This window comes from Micromys minutus (genome assembly GCF_963924665.1).
Source record: "Micromys minutus genome assembly, chromosome: 10".
NCBI classification, from domain to species: Eukaryota; Metazoa; Chordata; class Mammalia; order Rodentia; family Muridae; genus Micromys; species Micromys minutus.
In genome coordinates this window covers 34,329,398-34,354,470 of record NC_137979.1, presented here as the reverse complement: position 1 = coordinate 34,354,470, position 25,073 = coordinate 34,329,398, and the positions used below count along the sequence as shown (strand labels likewise).

Here is a 25,073-nt window from a genome sequence, read left to right as displayed (position 1 = left end):
ACAGACATGTAAGCAAAAGTCCAGCTACGAGACAAAATTGAGGGTGGGAGAGGGGGGAGGAAATGAGGCCAGAACATCAAGGATCCAGATAGGAACTGAAGGAGATGAGACAGGACCAAGCATAAATCACTGGCACCAGCCTGCCTTCTGGCTGCAGTGTCAGCAAGAGACTGGGGGTGATAGTCCGCAGGGCAAGGTGGATGACAGCGGAGAGGGAGGAGAAGAGGACTCATTGCAAGGGCTGTTAAGGGGGCAGAATCTACGGGCCCTGGGCATGTGCAGGCTGTAGATGGAAGGAGGGAGGCTCAGCAGATAAGAAGCTACACTTTAAGCCCAAGGTCAGAGGAGAGAATAGTTTGGTTCAGGCTGAGTTGTAGCTGGCAAGGTCAGAAGTGCAAGGTGGGGACCTACAGCCCAGCGAATGCCAGGAGACGAGAGTCGGCAGCTATGACAGCGAGTGCTCCTGACCTGCACCATCCGGCTTATTCCCCAAGTGAACAAACAACAAAAATCCACGAGCTATGGCGAGTGCAGTGCAATGATTAAAGGGGCGGGTCTTAGTTCTGAAAATACCTGTCAATTTCTTAAAGATTAAATATGCATTTGCCGTACGAACTTGCAGTTTCATTTCTAGATATTTGTCCAAGAGAAAGGAAAATATATGTCTGCAAATCTTGGTCCAAAAAAAACCCCACAAAAAAGCCAAACCAAACCATTCATAGCAACTGTATCCATATTAGCCAAATCTGGCACTAACAAATGTCTAGTAATAAGAAAATGGATAAACAAGTCGTGGCATGTTGATACAATAGACTATTACTCAGCGAGGGAGCAAAATGATATTTAATCAACATGGCTACATTTCAATATTATGATACTCAGCAAGCCAGACACAAGAATGCTAACATTTGATATCACTTCACATTAATACTTTATAAAGTATTAAAACAAAGGAATCTCTGTCTATGGAAATCAGGGCAGCAGAGGCTTTTAGAATCAGATCGGGGTTGACTATGAAAGAGACAGAGAGAAATATTCTGAAAAATTTCCAGGTCTTGTAGCACAGGATCTTAATTCCAGCATTCAGGAGGCAGAGGCAGGAGGGCCTCTGTGATCTGAGGGCCAGCCTGGTCTGCAGAGGGAGTTTCAGGCCAGCTGGGGCTACATAGTGAGGACCCCCACACACACACTTAAAAAAATCCTAAAACAAACAAACAAAACACTTGAAAACTAAAGCAGCAGCAGAGGATATATATTCACATCATTGTAAATTCCATATTGCCAAATGATTTTCACAGAACATATATTTTCTTCATTTTTGCACATCTTTTTGGGTTCATAGTCAACTTTTGTTTTTACATATTAAGAATAATACTGGCATGAATGTTGTTGATTTAAATTTCTAGTACTTTTTATGTGTATGGGTGGGTGTTTGACTGCATTTCTGTGTACCACCTGCAGGCTGTGCCCATAGACACTGGGAGCTGGCGTCACATCCCCTAGAACTAGTTGTGAGCTGGTGGGTGGATGCTGGGAGTTGAACCTGGATCTTCTCTTCAAAACAGCCAGTGCTTTTAACCAGTAAGCCATCTCCTCCGGCTCTGATTAGCTTAAGACTAAACCAAAACAACAAAAACGTTTTGAAAACTTCACTGGTCAAAGCATTGGTGGCTGCTGGACACAGGCTCATCTCTCAGCTTTCGTGCTGTTCACAGCGAAGGCTTTAGGCATCTTTAAGATCTGCATTGTCGGCATTTTTCTCAACCACTTTCTTAAATGTGAGCAGCCAGCAGAACAGTAAGTCAGACCTCCAGTGAAACACTTTCTGACTTCCACTGTAAGAACCCTCCCTATCGTGGCGATTCTCAAGGTTGGGCTGTGTGGCATCTCTAAACTTGGAGCTGGGAAGAGCTGCCCAGAGCAGAGTGACCCGGTGGTTATACCTTCCTGAACGGCTACTCTAGGCAAGCAGCTGTCCACATTTATCCAAGACTGCTCTGGTTTTAACCCTAGTTCTGAGCATTAGGGACAGTTTGACATCAAGTTACTGGGTCAGGGACTATTGGAGAAATAATTAGAATTATGGGGGAACCATAAGACTTAAAATCAGTCAAATTAGTAAAATCCCTTGAATATGTGTTTACGGGGTGGGGGCAGTAAAGCAACTGCAAAGGGCATGCTGTAATGTGCCGTGAGAATGGTGGACTCTGCTTAATTACCCTGTCATTAAATTAATCTTCCAAATGATAAAATTAGCTCTCTTAGGCAAGCAGTGATGGCACATGCCTTTAATCCCAACACTCAGGAAGCAGAGGTAGGCAGATCTCTGAGTTCAAGGCCAGCCTGATCTACAAAGCAAGTTTCAGAACAGCGAGGGCTACACAGAGGAACCCTGTTTTTGAAAAACAAAACCAAATTAGCCCTTTTAAGCACATACCCACAAGCACAGGATTATACTGTAATGTCCAGTAGCAACATGATACTGATCAATGGCCAATTATACGTCATTCCTGCTACAAGATGCTATAAACTGATCATCAACTTTGATTGGCAAGTATTTCACATATTTAGTAAAGATTAAGACATAGTTACATTATATATAACAGCTTCATTTTAAAAATTATTTTTATTTTATGTGTATGAGGGTTTTGCCCATATGTCTTTACGTACCACGTGTCTAGTGCTACTGGATGCTGGGAGAGTGTATCAGATTTTCTGAAACTGAAGTTACAGGTGTTTGTTATCTGCTGTGTGGGGGCTGGGAATTGAACCTGGGTCCTCTTCAAGAGCAGTGTGGTGGTTTGAATAAGAATTGTCCCCATAGCTGAAACTGTTATGCCAGCCCCAGTGAAATGCTTTTTGTCCTAAGAGCAGCAGTGGTTATGATGTCTCTTCACAGCAATAGAAACTGGACTAACAGCAAGTGCTCCTAACTGCTGAGCCATCTCTAGCTTCTCAAACTATTCTACATGGGAGCTACAGAAAGTTGGCAATAGTAAAAGGTTTCTGAGTATGCAGCCACCAAATGCTGATTCAGAGTGCTAAGGAACTGAGATACTTCTGGCTGCACTCCTCCACGGTGTCACGTGACGTCATTGCAGCCCTCCCGCTGGATACACAACAGACAGTTCACACTCTACACGCTGTTCACCAGTGAGTGTGGCCTCCAGCACCTTGCTCAAATCCCAGACACTGCTGTGAACTGCAGAGTTCTTACAGTGCAAACACAGTTTTCTGTTTTTCTAGAGACAAAATGCTTGGGCTACAGAAAACAAAGACTTAATGTTTTTCTGCTGCCATTGTTTAGCATCTAAGTATCAAATCAGTGTATCTTTCTTTTGCTATTTGTCACAGTTTGACTCAAAATTGCTGTTAAATTGCTGACTTGAGTTTACTTCAAAAAATTAAATGAATTTTGGCTTGGGATCAATCAGTATAGCATTTAGTTTTTGTTGTTTCTTTTTGTTTGGTTTGGTGGTTTGTGGGTTATTCTTTATGTTTGTTTTTAGAGAAAGGGTCTCTCTATGTAGCCCTAGCTGTCCTAAAACTCACTATGTAGATCAGGCTAGCCTCAAATTTATAGAGATATACCATCCTTTGCCTGTGTTGGAATTAAAATCTCTAACAATTTATAAAATAGCCTTAAACATATTTCAGCCATTTTGTACCTCATGTTTATGTGAAGTGTTTTCAGCATTGAGAATTAATAAATTAAAACATCAATCAACTCTGAAAATAAAAATGCTCTCTATTCTACTCTGTAGAATCAGACATTCAGATGGAATTCCTTATGAAACACAAAGGAGCACATTCATCTTGTTAGTATGCAAGCTTGCTTATAGATGTAATAAACAATAAAATCATATGCATACCAAAAGACAACTTACAATAAGTGTCTTCATGACTTACTAGCAGTAAACATTTGATTTTATACCTATTTTATGTACTTATATACATAAAAATTCCTCAGGTAGAAAGAGTTGTGGGCAGATAGTTTAAGGGCATGCATCATATGTGTCCTGCTTACAGAGCTAATCACAGAGTCAGCTTGAGGGTACAAGCCTGGATCTTTACAGCAATGCACATCTCATGCTATTTTTTATGTTCCTTTGACCCTTATGGGTGCCCAGCGACATTTTACAGGGTGTAGGGCGTGAACCTGGGTGCTGAGTGAGGGCAGGCTAGAGCCTCTCTGCCTTGAGAGGGACATGAGGCTTGAACAATAAAGAAGGCCTGCTTGCTTGAGAAGGATTGGAGAGGAGTGTTTGTTACTTCAGCATAACCAGTCTACTCTGACAGATGAGAACAGTAGCCTATACACTAGTTCCACAAGCAAATCTAGATGTGGAGCATCTGATTGGCTAGTGCTTTGTATACTACTGTCCTTGCTGCTGTAACAAATGATCCAAAACTTAATGGCTTAAAAGGAGATGGCTTTGGGCTAGAGAAATGGCTCAGTGTTTAAGAGCACTGACTACTCTTCCAGAGGACTAGGGTTCAAATCTCAGCACCCACATGGTAGTTCACAACTGTCTGTAACTCCAAGATCTGACACTCTCATATAGACATACATGCAGGTAAAGTCGGAATGTACATAAAATAAACATTAAAAAAAAAAAAAAGAACATGGCTTTAACCCCTCACAGCCCAGAAGTCTGAAGTGGACTGACATCACTCATGCCTTCTGGAGTTCTGGAGGAGACTCTCTTTCCTTGAGATTATAGCTTTGGAGATCACCTCTAGACATGTCCATGACTGTATTCCTGGCTCCAGGGGCATCTGCCACCTTCTCTTCGTTACAACTGCTATCCCACCTTTCTTTACTCTTATCCTGCTCCTTCCAGTCAGGATACTGATGACACGGGACCTACTCTGCTGATCCAGGGTCATTTTCTCAGCCACACCCCAAACTCAATGATCCTACCTAGGAAGTTCTTCTTGCTTATAAAGCAGCACAGATGATAACACAGGTTCTAGGGTCCCGTGGCATGTTCTCAGCTGAGGACATGGTAAAGAGGCCATCTTTAAAGCATGGTGCCTGCAAGAAGAGCAGGGTGTGGGGGATGCTACCACCAAAGCACACTGTTCTCCTGAGACCACCACAGCATTGCGGAAGTCAACACTCTGATATCTGCCATTTCTTCAGCTGGGAGGAATTACCAAGGGATCTGTATCATGCTGAAGGAACAGCAGAATCAAAGGGTCTGTGCGACTTCTAGCTGGTCACAGCTCTGGAGAAAGACTATCCTTTTTTCTTCTATTAGGTTTTATACGCCAAAGGTCTGTTTCCCAGGCCAAACCATTTCTTTGATCCAGTACGTTGAGAGATAAAAGCTTAGCCGACCTTCTCTCAGGCTTGACCATCAGAGTGTCTTACCTCACTGTAACCTGACCACCACAACATCCTACCTCACTGGAATCCGACCATCAGAGCATCACCACAATAGATGGCCTTTACCACCAGAGAAACGCCTGCTTCTGCCCCAAGAGGGAGCTTCCATCCATAGTCACCCTGAGCTTTGAAGAGTTGTTGCTATGAAACATTCAGCTTAATAAAATATTAAATCCACTTTGGAGTTGAGACTGTGTTTTGCTTTACCTTGTACAGGTGCACTACACCTGGGGATTTTTAGGTGGAAAAAGTAGTACATCTGGCGTTTGTACATTGTTTCTGTTACTATCTGTTTTCGGGGAGCTGGGGAATATAGCTAACTAAGGCTGCAAGTATACGGAGCACAAGCTCTAAAACAAGACAAAACAGTCAACATGTCTGCCACAGAGCGACATGCCAGCTCTAGTGCAGCGTTACCAAGCAGGAGGACGAGAGAGATTCAAAATCCAGATTTTAATAGTTTCAATTAAATTGTGATGTTCCTGAGCCTTAATTTCTTCCCCTATAGACACAAACGTTATGAGCCAGTGCGATGGCTCAGCAGGTAACAGTGCTCATCCTGTGTAATGACGACTTGTGTTTATCCCTGGAACTGCAAAAGGCTCAGTATTCAGATGCTGGGTTTTATACTATTGACGCTATATTGCTTTCTCTGTTGGTTCTGTTGTAGTAAAGGCTTGTTTGTGACAACACACACATTATATTTCTGTGGGACCCATGCCTTTTCTCCTGCAGTGGGTACTTTGGGTTAAAGTTTATAGGCTGAGGACCCATCTGCCCATTCTCAAGAGGAAATGACATGGTATAGTCTAGAAAGTGTCTGAACAGAGAGCAATTATTGCTGTCACAACTGTTTTAGGAAAAAAAAAAAAAAGCAACAGCAGCCAGCGAGCACAGCTAGTTAGGAATCGAGTGCTTGGTCTTCACATATACTCTGCCTGCATCCAGACACCATACAGGTGAGGTAACCAAGCTTTGTGCCATTACATGTGTCTGCAAAGGCAGGCCAGTGACCCTGGAGAGTCTAGATATGGGTGCTGTGAGTGGATGCTTGCAAACAGAGTCTGAGAAGGTATAACTGTGGAGTCCCTTCTCCATTCACCTCACATTTTGGCCATGTAGAGTTAGAGCCCTCAGATGTGAATGGGGCAGAACATTCTAGGTAAATGGGCCTCAAACTTCTTCCAAAGTAACAAAATCAAACTCCATGGTTTCTTTTTAAAGCCTGGACAAGGCTAGAGACATGGCTCAGTGGTTAAAGAGCACTGGCTGCTCTTCCAGAGGACCCAGGTTCTATTCCCACATCCACATGGCAGCTCACAACTGTCTGCAACAATGGTTCCAGGGCATCCGATACTCTCACACAGACATGTATGCATGCAAGACACTGGAACACATAAAACAAGAATATATCATTATAAAAATTTTAAAATCTGGACAAAAATGATGCTTGGTATGAAAACTTTCAGCCACAGAGAGACTGGGACAATGTATGAAGAAGCTGTCTGGGAGGCTGAAGTAGTTCCCATAGTGACAGGGCACAAGTGATACAGATGGGGCTATGCATTTGTCAAACTCAGCAGAAGGGCATTACTCAACTCATGGCGCAATATTTATTGTGTGTGAACTCAAAAGTGGCCCGGAGTGACAGATCGGAGACTAGAAGGTAAGTCCTTTTCATCAACAGTGACAGGACCCAGGAGCCTGGGAGTTGGAGATGTGCTTGGAAGAAAATGGCTCCCACTGCCCCCAGTGACAGAACACAGGTGAGCAACCTGGCTAGATGCTTGCCGGTCATTCTTCATCCTCACTGTTAAGACAGACGCACAATGAACTCAGATGATGCTCTGAGACTTCAGGGACATTTTCACTTCTGAGAACTCAGAGCAAACAAAGACATGCTTTCTCATCCGGTCAGCTTTCTCCAGCAACACCAGCAGAAGAGGGCTGACTAGAGGGAAGGATAGAGACCTAGTATTCAGCGTACAATGAGGACTGACTACCACAAAAACAAGGACCCTTCAAATCTAAACGTCAAGTGGGAGGCCCATAAATCTCCGCCATCTTAAAAGATGTGTCAAGGGTGGGTACAGAAGCAAGTGGACCTGAGGTTCACAGTGCGCTAGGACAAGCTTCTGGAGCTTTTCTCATTCGCTATTCTCCACAAACTTTCGTCCCCGAGAAAAAATCTTCGGTTTTTACCACCTAATCAGCCATTTCAGGACAGGACAAAGCAAAGCGTGCCAGATGCCTCTGGTACTTCCTGCTTCAGGACAGGACGATGGCAGAGGAAGGAAGTCAAGCTGCTGTGTAGATTTAATGCACCCAAGACCCTAATGCACAGTTTGGCCAACTGGACAACCCAGATGGCTGAAGGAAAAAGTGACCATGACACCAAAGGGAGTTTTAGGAAAGGGTTTGAGTGTATGAGTGAATTTTCTACCAGAGGAAAGATTTATCTCCCATTAAAATGCAACAAGTATTCATTAAAGATCACTGAGAAGACAGAATACTTATAAACAGGGATTTTATCTTTAAGCACATCCCTTTGGCAGCCTGCCTCCCCGCTGTGGTGACAGGTCTGTTATTTCACAAGTGCTTCCTGACAAAGCGCCCATAACACCCCCGACTGAAGAGCCGCCATGTGCTACTTTACGAACTCTAACTTTCAGGCAGTTTCCAGTCTCTTATCTGAAGAACAGTGCTCTGTGCTGTTTTGGCTTCTTTTGGTGACCTTACATTTAGAGCAACTGGAGATGTTTGCTCCAAAGTGCAGGGCAATGATTCTGGATGTAGAGCCCCCGACACACTCAGCACTCACAGGGATACCTCTGAAGTACTGGGCTCAGGTGGAGCCCAAGAGGTGCCAGGAGAAAGCCTTCCTAGAATCGCTGCCAGCACTAACCGAGTGTTCCCCGACTATCAAGTTTATTTTTATGCTGTGAACACAGTGAACCATGAAAGTCAGCACGCTGGTGATAGGAAGGGGGAGGGCCAGCCCCCACAGATCACATCTCATTCCTGTCTGCCAACACAAGAGATCAGCCGTCTCAGGTCCCACCAGAGCCCGATGGCTCCACGCTTTCTCTGCTATGACAACGGCACCACAGTGGGGAGTCAGGCGATCCCGTCTTCAGGGATCCAGTGAAGCATTTTGTTGTAAAACAACAAGAGAGACGAAAGAGGTAAGCACCACAAGATGTGAGAGAGAAATGGGCTGAACACACCCACGGGAAGGGCTGGCTGAAGGGCACTGGCAGTGCCTTCTGGGGAGAACTACACACACTCGACACAAGAGCAGGGCAGCCTTGTTCAGCAGCAGGAAAGCTCTGCACTGAGCTAAGACTTTTGGCTGAAGTCTAGAAGATCATGAATGCCCACTGCAGGATTTTAAATGGGATTTAGATGGAACAATCAGATCTATGGTTTACAAAGAATAAACAGGTAGCTGCAAGAATTTATCAATCTATTAGAAGAATAGATCAATAAAGAGCTTTTTTTAAAAAAGGGGAAGAAGGAAAAGAACTAGATAGGGGTGTGTGGATTAAGAGCAGATAACTTCTCCAGCCTTCTTGGGCCCTGAGGTCCATCTCTAGTACCACCAAAGTGGGGGGGAACCTAACCAAGCCAAACAAAGCGAACAAACCAGAATAGTGCCATCTCTCTGAATCCTCATTTAAATAAAAGATAGAAAGCCAGAAGTAATGAAGCAACAGTGAGCTTTGCAGTTTAGGACACAATGCGACAGCTGCCTGCCACCAAGCTGTCGGCTGAGAGCACGAAGAACTGCAGAGATGCAGCCCTGCTCAGAGGGTCACAAGTTAACCGGAGTACTGGTAAGTGATTTAGAATATCGCCAGGCCTCTCATGAACTTAAATTCTACCTGGAAAATGTTGCAGCAGCCATGCAGACTGCATGTATGTGTACACATTCTGACCTTCTCCATCTGCTTTGATAGACTGCAACACCCAGAGGGGAGCTAGTCATTTGTTTATTCAGAGTAGAGCTACTCATAATGTGGGAAAAATGAGTCCCAGGAAGTGGTGATAGTGGTGAGCGGACAGCCATAGGATGGTCTTCCACAGAGCTTTCTGAAGAACACAACGGGGAATAAACAGGTAGGTGTGAGGGATGGACTCAAACCATTTCTGGAAAAAAAACTTGCACAGGTAAGAACTGAGAATGACTGGTGCTGGGAGATGTTCAGTGGGCAAAGTGCTTGCTGTGCAAGTGTGAGGACGTGAGTTCAATCCCCCAGAACCTGTACGGAGCCAGGAGTGATAAAGCTGCTTGTCTCCACTCCTAGCTATGAAGAGAAGGCAGGAAGACCTTGCAGAAGCTTGTGGGTACAGAGGCTGACAACAGAGACCCTGTCTCAGACAAGACAGAAAGTAAGAGCAGACATGGATATTCTCTGACTTGCACACATACTGTGTGTGGCATATGCACCTCCTTTATATATACACCACCCCATCACACATACACCAACACACAAATGCACACATTAAACAGATGTACTGTGGGCCTTGGAACTCTCCAAAGCCAGTCTGGGACTGCTATCTCAGACCTGCATCAACATAACACAATCCAGTTGGTACATTCATCCTCTGAGAAGTGCATTGTAAGAATCTATTCTCTGCTTCAGAACCCATTTCTGGAAAGAGAAGTTAACTGCTGAACTGTCTACCAGGCTTACTGTGAGTGTGGCAAGTGACATGAAGCCGATTAAGTTGTTCCACACTTTATCGATGTCCTTCAGCAGCTGCTGGAGTTTCTCACTACACACAGCAGTGGCTTTTATCCCCAGTTCCACACGCTTGGTTACTCGGTACACTTCCACCACACCTGATGGGGGGAGAGAGGAGAGAGTTAGGCATGGGAAAATAGAAGAAGACAAAGCACTGTGGCTTGCTGATGACTTGATTAGGAGGAACAACTGTGCAGAGGTGGGGCTGTGAGTAGAGATATGTATTGGTTACTTTTCTACTGCTGTGATAAAACACCATGGCCAAGGAAACTATAGAAGAAAGTGTTTAATTGGGCATGGTGGCAGGAGCAGCTGAGAACTCATATCTCAAACTGCAAGCTGGGGAGGCAGAGAGCATACTGGTTATGGCAAGAAGCTTCTGAAGCCCGAAAGGGTCCTGTCCCCAACATACCTCCTACAACAAGGCCATACCTCTGAATCCTTCCCAAACAGTTCCACAACCTGGGGACCAAATATTCAAATCTATGAGTCTATAAGGGCCATTCTCATTCAAAGAAGGTGTGTGCCTTCTTGATCTGCTGGAACAGTTTTTTTCTTGCAGTCTTTAATCAGGTCAAACTCCGAAAGCAAGTAAGTACCCCCTCATTTTAAGATGGTCACTAGACACATCCCCAGGCCTCCAATGTGGTCATCACCAGATCACTGTGCTGCCCAGTCTGCATGCAGTATAGCTTTCAAGTAGGAACTGCTTCACCTCTCTTACCTTCCATGTGTCCTGTAACAAGTTCTGAACCTCTCTGGACCTTAGGTTAAGTCAGTAACAGCAGCCTCTCAAAGGATGGGTGAAGGAAGAAATAGGTAAACACTGTCAAAGGCTCACAACAGTGTCTAGTGAGCACGAGACATTGTGTGGCTTTTTAGTTCAGATTTCTTTATGAGTTTTATAGTGAATCAGGGAAATTTCACTAACTGATTGAAAATGGAAAAAAGTTTTAAGGAATCTAAATGTTGATGTCATCATAGAGTAATTCATGCTGAATCCTTAAGCATTTTTTAAAATAAAACATTGCTGAGATTCCATGTGCTAGAAATCTCCATTTTTAAAATTATATTTATTGCCAAGCCTGGTGGCAAACACCTTTAATCCTAGCAATTGGGAGACAGAATCAGGTGGATCTGAGTTTTAAGGCTAGCCAGGTCTACATAGCCATGTGTGTGCAGGGTCTGGTGAAGCCCAGAAAAGTCCCTTGGATCCCCTGGAGCTGGATTTACAGGCAGTTGTGAGACGATCAACACAGGTCTAGGGAACTGAATGCTGGTTCTCTGCAAAGGCAGTGGGCACTCTTTACCACCGAGCTATCTCCTCAACCCCAACAGATAAGGGTTTACATTGAGATATAAATAAGACAAAGACTTGAAAACTTCACTACACAGACTTCAAGTAAAGTAGTCGCTACTGCTTTGAGTTCCGTGTTTTACCTGTGAATGCAGCTGCCATCGAGTCTGTATGTAGTGGGAAAGCGCAGACCTAAAATATCTATAGGGAGTGAACACCCATACTAATGCACTATGCCATAGTTTGACTTTGTGAAATGTCAAAGAACACACCTAGAAGATACTCCATGCCTTGGGCTGACTGGATAACTTCTGTGCAAACAGCACTGCTGCTAATGCCGTTTAAGGTGTCATTTGCCTTCTTAATGACCTACAAGAAATGAAATCACATCATCTAATACAACCAAGAAAGATCGCTGCCAGTCAGTTCCCCACTATGAGAAAACCTAACCAGCATGATAAGCTATGTCCAACCAGTGTGTGCATGTGCCACGCAGAGACAAATCTAAGAATTTAAACTCTGAAGGGAGGGAGGGGTAGAGGGAGGGCAAGGGAGAGAGAGAAAGAGAGGCAGGTTCTTAGTTCTTTAAATATAGGGACAGCTGACAAATGAGCCAGTGTCTACTACTGTCAACTAAAGGATGCATGATTTTCTTTCTTTTTTAAAAGAAAATTATTTAATTTTATTTTATGTGTATTGGTATTTTACCTGCATGTATGTCTGCGTGAGGGTGTTGGATCCCCGGTAACTGGAGTTACAGAGAGTTGTAAGCTGCCATGTGGGTGCTGGGAATTGAACCTGGGTCCTCCAGAAGAGCAGCCAGTGCTCTAAACTACTAAGCCACCTCCTGAGATACCCACATGGTTTTCATGCTCTGCATGGTGATGGAAATAGGTACCCCTTATGTTTGCCTGCATCCATTCAGAGGGACCAAGGAGAAGACAACAGAGGCAAGGAGTGCTGGGCGCACAGAGCCACATACTCACATCCAGGGCGCTCCCCAGGCATCTCTGCCACTCATACGCACATCTCTCATTTTCCTGTGGGTTATAAACGGACCTGGGTTCAACAGACCGGCTCAGGAGCCTTTGTCTATGATTTATCTCAATACAAAGGGCTTGGAAGACGCCTTTCTACTGAAAGCATGCGGTAAAACCAGTTATTTTTAAATCCACTAAGACACAAGAAATATGAACACAAAGGACCTATTCTGCAGCATCTTTACATTTCTGTGCAAATGTTGTCTCATTTGTTCCAGTGAGTGACAATGTAAACTTCTATGGGCACTTACCGTGGAGGTGTCTAGTACACGAGCTAGTTTGACACTACAGCTTTCAGCCAGGCGTGGTGGCATTCCCCTGAAATACCAGCACTTGGGAGGCAGAGGCAGGATCACTGTGAGTTTAAGGCCAGTCTGGTCTACAGAGAGAATTCTAGGCCAACCAGGGCTACATGAGACTATCTCAAAACAACAAAAACCCCACAGATGGAAACTTTCATAGCTCACTCTGTGTGTGCAGGAGTGTGTGTGTACACTTGTATTGCAAGAAACAGGGTGTTTAAGATACCATAAACAGAAATAGAGGATCCAAAACATATCTCCTCTCCTCCTGTTTTAATGCCTTAAAATTCAGTAGGATGACAAAATGTAGTTTTGAAAAAAGCTTTTTCTTAAATGCTTGTTTCTTTGCAAAGTCCCACGAACAATTTCAACTTTAGTCACAGATTTCAGAGGCTGAAACACACAGGGAGCATGCTCATCCCGGGCTAAGCTACCAGCCTTGACCTCTGAGGATCTGTTTGCCATCTGGTGTGTAGTGTCCCCTCCTCTTCCTCCCTGTCCCCTGGAGAAAATGGAAAAGACATGTTTCACCTCCACTTCGCCAGTCAGATCCTTGTACTTGTCTCGGATGACGGGCAGCGCAGCTCTCTCACTCAGAGTGTTGGAGCGGTCTCTGAAGGGCTGCTCCAGGGCCGGGGAAGGAGAGGACCGGCTTATTTCTTTATCCCCAAGGCTCAAGCTCCTCTTATGTGATCCTGGGTGGAGGGGCAGTAGGCGCAAAGGTTCCGTTACTCAGCCTGGCTCCAGCAGAGTCCTGCTTGCTGACTGACCATCTCTTGTGCTTGGAGGCCTCCTTTAGTTCCCTCCCTTCCTCTTCTCTGATCTGTCACTACACTACAGATTCCATGCTATAGTTCACTGCTGAGTGTGCAGGTGTGCGGGTGTGTACACTTGTAGGTGTCTGGGAACAGGTATGTTTAAGATAACCAAAACAGAACAGAAGATCCTCTCCTCTATCAGTAGGATGACAAAGTCCAACAAAAGGACTGAATCACTGGTGTCTAGCTGCAAAGTACCATTGTCTATATGGGTGCTCAGGAGCCATGAGGCCCCTCCTGTCATTGGCTGTAGGCTTGCACCTTGGTGCCTCTTTGCTTTCAGGTTGCCTTTCTCCTGTGAAATCTAGAGCTTCAGAGACAGGGAGTGGGGGTGGCAACGAAGCAGGATTTGGAGGAAGATGTACCTGAGACTGACTAACTGGGAGGTATTATCTCTGTCAGACATTTAAAACTGTTTGCTATTACTTCAGTTTATGGACCAATTAAGACAGGTAGTTTTAAAACAGCAGTTAAGAGCACTGGCTACTCTTCCAGAGGACCCAGGTTCAGTTCCCAGCACCCACATGGCACCTCGGAACTGTTTGTAATTCCAGTTCCAGGTGATCTAACACATAGACAATGCACATAAAATAAAAATAAATATATCATAAAAGTACTGATATTTGGGAATTTTAATTATGAACATGTGCTATATGTTGGGATATGTGCACATGAGTACAGGTGCCCACAGAGGACAAAGGTGTCAGACTCCCTGGACCTGCCAGACGTGGGTGCTAGGAACCAGACTCACTTTCCCTGCAAGCGCAGTGCATGTTCTGAGACAGGGTCTAATATGTAACTGTCCTGGAAACAACTCTGTAGACCAAGATGACCTCAAACTCGCAGAAATCTGCCTGCCTTTGCCTCCCAAGTGGTGTGATTAAAGGAGTGTGTCTCATCCAACACACTTTGTGCTCCTGACCACTGCTCTATCTCTACAGCCCCAGATAAATTTTTAAAAGTATTTATTAAAATGTCTTTATTAGATTTATTCATTTCATCTTATGTTTGTCTTGCCTGTGTGCATGCACCACATGCATGTTTGGTGCCTACAGAAGTCAGGGCATTAGATTTCCTCAAGCTGGAATTATGAATGGCTGTGTGGCTACTAGAAGCAAGATGTAAACCTGGGTCCTCTGCAAGAACAAGTGTGCTTAACCCCTCTAGCCTCCTTATTTTATTTTTAAATAAGTATATGCAAGCAAGCACACATGGAGGCCAGAGGTACAGGATCCTCCTTGAAGCTAGGGTCACAGGCAGTTGTGTCTGATGTAGGTGCTACAGACCGAACTTGGGATTCTTTCTCTTAATCCCTGAGTCATCTCTTCAGGCCCCAAACAGATCATTACAGATGTATTCATGGGTGTGAAGGTTAAAAAAGAAAAAAAAAAAAAAAAAAAAAAAGCCTGACAAACTCTGGACCCACATGATGGAAGGAGAAAACACACTTCCAAGAGTTCTCTTCTGTCCTCTATATGCATGCCCTGGCATGTGTGCCCATACACATGCATAAATGAATGTGCACTCAGCTGTCAGGCACAGTGGTGCACACTAGCACTTGGAAGTATTTGAGTACTTAGGAGGTCGAGGCAGGACGATTAGGTGCTTGAATCAAGGTTATTCTCTGATACGCAATGAGTTTGAGGCCAGCCTGGGCTACATAAGACTGTGTCAAACAAAACAAATAACACCCTTAGATCTGTAGGTTGAATGCAGACACATTGCCATACTGAACTTGAGGAATAAAAGCAGAGGCAAACAAATCCAGACCTTTGGCTGTATTAGACAGCATATCTTTTTTTTTTTTTTCTTTTTCTTTTTCTTTTTTTCTTTTTGAGACAGGGTCTCTCTCTCTCTCTCTTTAGTTCTGAAACTGGTATGTAGACCAGGCTGGTCTTGAATTCACAGAGATCCTCCTGCCTCTGCTGGGATTAAATTTGTGTGCCACCATGTTTGACATCACACTTGTAAGCAAATGAGAGTGAAGAGAAAGTACAGGCTTTTCTTGTCCTTTCTTCACTGAGCAGTTAGGAGGGACAGGAGGAACAGTGACTGGTCTCCAGCTTCAGGAAGGGCCCTCTCTCTGACGCTGGAACATCTATTTCCTGCTAAACAATTAATCATCACTTTACTTTTTCTTTTAAATTATTTTTTAGTGTGAGAGATGCTGCCTCATCATGTAGCCAGGCCGACCTCAAACTCTTCATCTTCTGCCTCAGCCTCCTGAATGTTAGAGTCACAGATGATCGTCATCATGGCTGGCTTCAAGGACCACCATTTATACTCGGGAAAGAATGTGTATCATTTCAGTGGATCAAGCTCACAGGGAGAGACACTTACCTTGAACAGAAAGGTCAAAGGTTGCCAGCTCACTTTTGATCATTTCTTCACTGGACTTCATTTTGCTCTGTGAATTAGCTACTAAAAAGTCAAACTTGCTGATTTTGGGCTTTTCACTCTGAAATTCTCCAAAGTCGTCTGCGCCCTCCTTGGTTTCGTGAGAGGCCACACTGGAAGCTGGGCTGGGACATGTGGTCTCTTGGCTCCGGTCAACCATGGGCATGTCCTGCCTTGTGAAATCCTGCAAGTCCCCACTTTCATACTCTTTCTGCTCAGTGGTCTGAGGCATCATGTCTTTAAAGCTGGCGAAAGCTGGGAAGGGAGTCTCAGGAAGAGCGTCCTCGCTGGCCAAGGCCGATCCTTTGGAGAGAGACGATATGGTGATGTTTTTAGAACTGCCAAATGAAATCTCTTTCGTGTGAAGGTTTGAGGTGGCTGAGGACCCACTGCCTGCTGAGAGGACAAATGGAGAGAGTTTCCTTCCCTGAGGTGCATCACCCTGTCTACATCGTGTAAGCATGCTCACTGTGAAATGCCTACTACAGCTTCCAAAAGCAGCATAGTTTTAAGTCCTCTACATCTGAAAGGTAAGTATGGTCCCACAGTTAGAGGCAAGCTCCTAAATTAGGCAAAACGCCTAGAATATCTCACCAGTCATATGCCATGCTGCAAAAATATATAGTCAAAGCTTGTGCTAAAATTAAAGAAGTTGGGTTGTAATATCTGATCTTTACGAAACCATATTGGTGTTCAGTTAGCTTTTCTAGTTGATTATAAAGAACCATTTTAGCTGGGCATGGTGGTACACACCTTTAATCTCAGTATTTGGGAGGCAGATCCCTGTGAGTTTGAGGCCAATCTGGTCTACATAGGGTTCTAGGACAGACAGGTCTCCAAAAACAACACAACAACAAAAAGTACTTTCCTTCATATATAAAAAGTACTCTAAAGATAGGTTACCCAGCCATGCACATACTGCTTGAGAGAAGACTCAGACCACTTCATGAATTACTCCCTTCTAAGCTTGTAGACATACTTACATATATTTCTTACCTAAAACTTGTCTCCTTTTCTCTAGGCTGTGTTGGACAGTGTTTCTCTTAAGCACAGTTATAGGAAATGTGACAAACTAAACAGACAGTTTCTTAAAACAAAAAATAAACACCTTCTCACCTAACTTTGAGTAAATCACTAGAAATGTCTTCATCAGGAAAGAAGACATTAGGGGTTTTAGTCAAACAGTCACTTACCTCAGCTTCATTTTGGTCAGTTTGGATATCCTATTGCTGGGAAGGAGTATGAGAGAAATCAAAATTAACCTGAACCACTTTGGTCCTTAAAAGAACAGAATAAAGGGCCCTGGTGTGGTGGAGCACACCTTCAATTCCAGGAGGCAGAGGTGAGCGGCTCTCTTGAGTTCTAGGCCAGCAAATGGGATGCTTCTGCTTCAGCATCTCCCTCCTCATACGCATTCAAGAGGGAAAGAAGTGGGAGAAAGATGTGCTGGGCTAGAGAACTCACCATCTTGTTTATATACATTTAAGTAAGTAAGAGGGATGAGGTGGTACACGCCTTCCATCCCAGCTCTTGGGAGGCAGAGGCAGGCTGATCTACAGAGTTGAGATCTAGGACAGCCAGGGCTGTCTCAGAAAAATGAATGAATGAATGGTAAGGTAGTATTAGAAGAAAACAAATACAGCTTTTCAGTCTAGACAGGTCTAACTTTAACTCTACCACCTACTTACTTTCCTACCACAGGCACTGGCCTTTATAGTTCAGTCTGGCCTTGAACCCCTGGCAACCCACCAGTGTCAGCCCCATGTGTACTTTTCTGAGCCCTGGTATGCTCCTCTATAAAGTGGCAACGAGACTATGTTTTTATGAGGATGCTGTGTGTGGAGGGTTGTTCAGTGTCTGGAGAGCAACACATATATCAGCTTGAATTCTTTCTGAGTAAAAAATAAAAAGGCAACTCATCATTTTAGGGATGTTCCTGGGAAAAGCTTATTTTCTTCCCCTCTCTTCCCTTCCATCGTTCAGGGGATTGAATCAGGACCCTGAGCACACCAGGCAGGTACCTGCCCACTGACCACTTCTCCAGGCTCTTACTAACTTGCCTAGGCTGAACCTGAACTCAAAATCCTCTTGCCTCAGTCTCCCCAGTAGCTGGAACTATAGGCCTGAGCCATTAGCCTTGCTTTCCACATAATTTTCAAATAGCAGAACCAGCGAAGCTGCAGCCGTTGGGCGGGGTGGAGAAGCCCTGTTCAGTAGGGCACTGGGTCAGGCTGGAGGCACCTTATTTCACTTTACTTACTATATATGAGGTGAGAAGGCCAACCACCTTAATACACACACATACTAATACACACACACACACACACACACACACACACACACACACACACGCATGAACAACTGACAAGGAATCCAAAGGAATTTCACCACAGTCAACAGGTAAAACATTAACCACTTTTCCTCCCTTACCAGCAACAGTGCAGCCTGGTTTGAGTAGGTAAGAGGTTCCGGACACTTCCCCAGCTCTCCCACATTGTCCCACATATCTCCCTAAACTCTGATAAGAACATTAAGTGAATAATAAAAATGCCAGCTATAGTCAACCAGTAAAAAGCAAATCTCTTTTGCTAAATAATGGACTTTAAAATTTTGCAATGCAAACCGCACCTGTCATGTGTGGCCTGCTTAACGTAAAGCTGGATGATCTGGATGACGGATTTACAGTTCAGGATGAATGAGGCAAGCCATTAGACAAAACACTCTTTTAGTCCCCCTCACTGTAGTGTTTTCCCCTCGGGCAGAAGGACCGACCTAGATCTAGGTGTCCAGGCCCAAATGAGGTGCTACTCAATCGGGAGGCAGATGCTCTGAGACACAAAACTAGTTTGTCAGGGGTGCGTTCAGAAGAATGCTTCGTAGCAGATATGTTTACTGCTAGACTCTTCCAGAAAGCTCTTTGGGGAAACCCTATCAGAAACTGGCTCTAGTATCGGACCTATTAAAAAAAGGGTAGTGATTTTTTTTCTATAGAACAAAGAAAAACTTATGGAAAGGTAAGTTTTTCTGGCCCAAATACTGCTACCAAGTTGCCATGGTAATAAAAAGACCTTTTTGTGCAAATATGCCACAAAAAAAGAGGTTTTTTTGTTTTTTGTTTAAATAAAGACCAACTGACTCACATGACCAGGTAAACGAGTTATAAGCGATATGCACTGCCTTAGGCAAAGAGCTTTGAAGAGTAAACATGTTGTGAGTCACTGACTGCAGCTTTGAAGCTGAATGTTTTTACTTTTGTTTATTCACTGGCTACTAGTGGGTGAAAAGTAATTTACTAAAGAGTAATTAATTTTAATCCCTAAGTACTAAAGCTGTCATTACATAAGAATCCAAAGCAAACAGTTACGTAATACCTATCCCTAAGGCTTAGCATCTACATACAGTAGAAATACAGAGGGTGCTTTTTTGGTAGAGTGAATATTGGTAAACCATTTTCTAAGAAAAAGTTGGCACATTAGTTCAGTGAAGGTAAGAGGCAAACAAGGAAACTCCACATTTTCTTGTATTGGTAGCTTCCATTTGCTTAGCGATGCAGTTCCATGTAGTACTGTAAAAAGATTCCAAAAATAATAAACAGCAAGGCTTCTAGCATGAAGGACAGGAGCCCTGGCTAGGAAAAAAATGACACAGGATGCTGTAATTGCCAAAGTGACTAGAGGTGGCTTTGTGATTTCATAGCCAAAATCTGAAAATTCCAAGAGGAGAAGACAAAAGCAAACGGGAATGGCCAAAATGAAAGGAAGCATCACTACTTTATCTCCGGTCCTCCAGCGCTCTGGGCAGACGCTGCGATGGGGCACGGGTAACAAGGCAAAGTGTGCTTTCACACGGGTCTGTTTGCAACCAGGAATTCTCTGTGACAAAGGAAAAAGAATACACAGTGCAATCTGCTTCCTGCCGGATCAAGACATGGCTTTCTCTCCCACAGGCAGCCAACCCCATCGGGCTCTTCCCTGACCTTTATTCACCACTCTGATGCTTGTTGTACATGAAAATGAGGTATTTCCAAGCATGAAAGCTGCCACCACATGACACAGAAGACCAGACACCTTTCCCTCGCCTACCCCACTCTTCCCATAGATGTTTTCTGAAGCCATGGGTGTATGCCTTAGAGATGAACAGTTACTGACTTTTAAGGAAGGAGTTTACAGAAATGAAAAAAAAAATTCCTTTTTTTTTTTAATATGTACAATTCCACTATTGTGAAGTGTTTTTGCAATAGCAGTAGCAACACTTGCTGGCCCAAGGAGAGATTGCCAATACAGACTTAGCCCAGCCTTCATTTATCAACACAAACCACGAAATATTTCCATATTTCCATTCCTCCCCATTTTGGGCCCAATTCTCCCTTAGTGAATATTCTCCACTGTCTGGTCTATGTTCTAGTAAGTCTGAAGCATCCTGAAGGAATTGCTGCAGAGAAAAGGAAAAGTGATCTATCTCACCGTGCGCCAGGCCACAAAGTGTATAGGACCACCTTCCTGTATAGGAACTTCCCTTTCTGTGTTTCTACTGACTCCTGTGACGCTATGTTCAGGTTTCTATATCAACACTTTTAAGTTCAACAAAGAAAAGCTGCAATCGTGAGAATACTAAACTCAGAGGAGTCTACAGGCCAAAGAGACAGCAAGCCTGTCCACAGTGGGTCAGGGAATCCCTGGTTGAGCATGTACCACTCTACAGGACCCAGCAGCCATGCCAGGGAGTTTACAACTGCATGTAACTCCAGCTCTGGGGGACTCAACACCTCTGGCCTCTGCAGCATCTGCACCCAAGTGCTCACCCGCACACATACATATAATTAAAAATAGTAAAAACAATAGAAATCTAATGATACCAAAGGAGCGCAGAAGATGTTAAGTACAATGAAGGCTTTCTGGCTACCAAAAGGGACAGAGACCAGACTTAGGAGGTAGAGCCTCCTGGGTATATGGCCCTCTTATATTCTCGGAATCACTTGGCTGACATTTCCCAAACAACTTATCAAAAGTCCTCAAATGATAGAACTAAGTAGAAGCCACTCATAAGAAAAAGTAATTTGGGCTGAGATTATACCTCAGTGGTAAAATACTTGCTTAGCATGCAATAAATAAACATAAATTTAAGTAAAATAAGTAATAATAGCTGGACATGGTAACATGTGCCTGTAGTCCTAGCTACTCTGAGGCAGGGGGATAGCTTAAACTTAGGAGTTCAAGGTCAACCTAAGCAGCACAGTGAGAGCTTGACTCAAACCAATCAAACAAAGATTAAATAAAAATAATTGACAGGTGGTGGTACCCCCCCTTTAATCCCACCACATGGGAAGCAGAAGCAGGTGGATCTCTGAGTTCAAGGCCAGCCTGGTCTACAGAATGAGTTTCAGGACAGCCAGGGGTACCCAGAGAAACCCTGTCTCAAACAACAACAACAACAATTAATCATCATCATCATCCAAGTCCTTCCATGATTTCAGAAGCTAGCACAGCTTATGTGACATTGCCAGTGTTCTCTGTGAGCTCACCTGTTTCCTCTGATAGCCAGCATGGATTCTAACAGGAGCAACAGAGTGGCTGCAGACCAGCATGTTGGTGGGATGTCTCATGCACTGACAGAGACAAGCATTAGCCAACCGTATCTTACCTGGCATCAGGATAAGCAACCACAGTGTTATTTAAACCTATGCAAGTCTTCACCACGTGCACACACACACAAAGGTATTGTATTAGTATGCTGTTAGAACTACACCCCTAAAAATAATATGGTGTCTAGATACAATGAGTGACAGTTACACATAGGGACAGTCACTTCTGCCCATCAGGGAGCTAAGGAGCCTGGGAGACTGATCTGGCTTTAGAGACTCTACCGACAAAGGAAGCCAAAGTCCTGTGGGGTCAGAGCCCTGGGGTAGCTGGCTGCTGGGGTGTCTAGCTCGAGGTTTTTCTTCCCAGCTTTTTAGCAGCACAGATGGTTAAAATGCAGAGTACTTTGTATAAGGTTTTAACAGTAACCTCCCTCAACTTTTCAACACATATACATCTCAAGTGGAAAGCCCGATTTTTCCTAGAGTAAATTTCGCCTGACACCCAATTTTTTTCCTTTCTTGGGTGGCATATCAAAGTGACTTCTGGAATCCTACTCAAAATTCTTATTTTCAGGAATTCTTAAACAACAACAACAAAAACAACAACAAACTCCAAATCTTCAAATCACGTTTAAAAAGTGAAAGCACCGAGATGCCTTTTCCCTAAAATCTTTACGTGGCGTGGATTTGCAACCTGAGAAAGACTTCTATTTCCACAGTTCCTCGCTCTATTCTAAAATGGAGCAAATAATCCCATGTCTGGCTACTCACTGCTAACTTTCATTTTGAAATAAGTATTAGCTAATTAATATATTGATTGGCTGCAGTGCTAGGACTCTACCACTGAGTCAGGCCCGAAAATGTTTTCTTCAAATGAAACCAGTGTAAAGTTTCATTCTTTTGTTGTGTGGGTTGTTTAAGTTTTTAACACTTATTACCACTGTGTGTGTGATGTGTCTATGTGTGAGCACACTATACCACGTCTGGGTGTACAGGTTGGAGGACAACCCAGTTGCTATGTTATCTCCTTCCACTTTTAGGGTTTGCTTGGTTGGTTTTTGGTTTTACTGTTTCTGTATATACTTGGCTTATTTTGAACTCACAATCCTGTCTCAGCCTCACAGAGCAGAGATTACCAGCATGTGTCTCAGTTCTAAACTTTCGTTTTGCATTGCTGAGGACTGTGAATAATATGTTTCTACATGTACTGATTTATTTGGTGCTGAGATTAAACAAGCACTTTGTACATGCTTGCAAGCATGTTACCAACTGAGCTCAAGAGCCTAAAGCTGCCCTCAGTTCTAGGCTACATGAAAGGCTTCTGGGTTTATGAGGGGCAAAGGTTAAACTGTATCCCTGCTTTCTTAAGAGGAAAAAAAAAGAGAACAGTTTCAAGGGACACTATGACTTCAATTTGATACCAGTCAGGCATTTTTTTGGTCTAACTGAAAAACACAAATTACACACATCCCCACACTTTCAAAATATGCCAAAGAATCGTTTATTAACACAAGACTTACAGATTGCAGAAAAGAGTGGTACAGAAGAGCTAGAAAGGAGTCATCAGAGTAAGCATGCAGGCCAGTGTTTGCAGAAGAAGAGGATAAAGCAAGTTCCAAACGGCACATTCACACAGAAGTGTCTATGCTGAAAAAAGACATCAGAAAAGCAGCCAAAAAATAATAAGGCGCTGATTAAAATACAAAGGTTTTCCATGTCAAAAAGAGCTACTTCACAGGCAGGTAGTTCCAGAGGGCTTGCTGACTCTTTGAGAAAGTCACAAATCAGAGTAAGCTCTGGCTGCCAGACAAACAAAGAATCTTAAAGACTGCACATCAAGATGCTGCTGTACCAGAGAGAGTAAATTTAGGGGGTGGAAAAGCAGCCTCCTCAGAATCATATGCAGCAGGGCTCAAAGGGTTGAATGAATGATACGCAGGGAGAAACCAGGTAATGTTATTAGTATATCTGTCTACCTTCATACAAAGAATTATCAGCATGGGTTAGAGACAGTACCTCCTTCAGAGTTAAGTTAGGGTTTCCAAACAGGACTACGGTCCATAGACTGTACTCATCCAAGTTTTTTTCTTTTTTCTCCATTAGCCCACTTCTTACTTCTCCAGGATGTCTTTTAAACTCTCAGTCTAAGAGAGCAATAGACCCATGGTGAGCAAAAGGCTGAAATAAAGTCAGAGTGCACTGAGGCAGAGCCCGTGGCTCACCCTCTCCAGGATGTTACTCATGCAGCAGCCTTGCTCAGCAACATGTAGGCATGATAGTCAGTCATCAACCCATCTTAACAACCGCTCTGAAGGAATGGATGCTGCTCCTTCCCCACTGGAGGGTTACAAAACAACAGGAGGGAACAATCTGCATTTAAGGTCTCCTCCCTTTGAAGAGCGCTGTCTTGAACATGACAGGTCCCATTCTGGGAATGTTCCAAACATACAGAGAGAACACGAGCGAGCACAGATTATTATTTAACAGGTCCATTGGAATGAACTGAGGCGAAAGCCAACCTCCCCTTCCCAAATAAAAGATGGGAAAAAGACATCCCAAACCTGGATTAACTCATTTCACAAAGATATGTGGTTTGGCACTGTGAAAGAATATAGATTCATTTTCAGAAAAATAGCCTCTAATTAATAACTTTAGAGTCCAAAAGGCTAGTATATATGTTGTGAAATTGTTTTTAAATCAAAATCAAATGTTGTTTAAAAAACAATGCCCCTTTGCAACCAAGTGTTGTGGCTCATGCAGCTCATATTAAAAATAACAAGGCATCCTATCAAACAAACAACACTGAAGGGAAAAACATGAAGAGGGGAAAAAAGGAGAAACTACTAGTGAAGGGCATCAGGAGCTGAGCCAGCCTGCTGCACCAGAAAGCCCTCGGCGGCAGCAGGTAGGACGCGGATCATTGCTAACTACTTAACAGGCATTAACTGCTTCCCATTCAAACCCAGCAAGAGAAACCACCACCATTTCAGTAACTAAGGGCGCCCATTTGCCAGTTTGAAATCTGCGAACTCTACAGCACTTCACAATGTCTGCCAAGCCTGTAAACTTACAGTGTCTTACCTGTCCCTCTCAGGTAGAGAAACAAACCCTGCATGTGCACACTACATTTTCTATAATAATATAGTAATACCGAGATAGTTCTCATATTAAAGGCCACAAAATAGGTTTATCTTTCTATATACATATCAAAAAACAAAACTAAATAAAAACTAGGACACTTGGGAATCTAGTTCTTGTGATAGGAAGCTGGATCAGAGAATAAACTGCTACATGTAAAGCCACACAGGGTTTAATGAGGACTCCCTAGAAATAGGTTCTCACACATCCAATCAGAAGTTAGTAGCTACCCTAGCCTAGCATCTACAGGGTCATTACAATTTAATACTCGCATTAACACTGCAAAACAGTAACACTGAAAACAGGTCTGCTCCCCACAAGGTCCTGACCCACGGAGCATCCCTAAGTGACCTCTTCCCT

General features: G+C 43.7%; 1 protein-coding gene across 7 annotated transcripts in view; it reads right to left on the bottom strand.

The window, feature by feature from the left end:
* The window catches only part of SYNRG (synergin gamma), a 71,840-nt gene that overhangs the window by 5,340 nt on the left and 41,427 nt on the right, over positions 1-25,073 (bottom strand). For all 7 annotated transcript variants that reach the window (XM_080923884.1, XM_080923886.1, XM_080923887.1 and 4 more), the window contains 5 exons: positions 15,938-16,297; positions 13,311-13,474; positions 12,424-12,477; positions 11,710-11,806; positions 10,090-10,238 (listed from right to left, as the gene is read on the bottom strand). In XM_080923884.1, the coding sequence (XP_080780010.1) occupies positions 10,090-10,238; positions 11,710-11,806; positions 12,424-12,477; positions 13,311-13,474; positions 15,938-16,297 (824 nt within the window). The remainder of the gene's footprint in view (positions 1-10,089; positions 10,239-11,709; positions 11,807-12,423; positions 12,478-13,310; positions 13,475-15,937; positions 16,298-25,073) is intronic.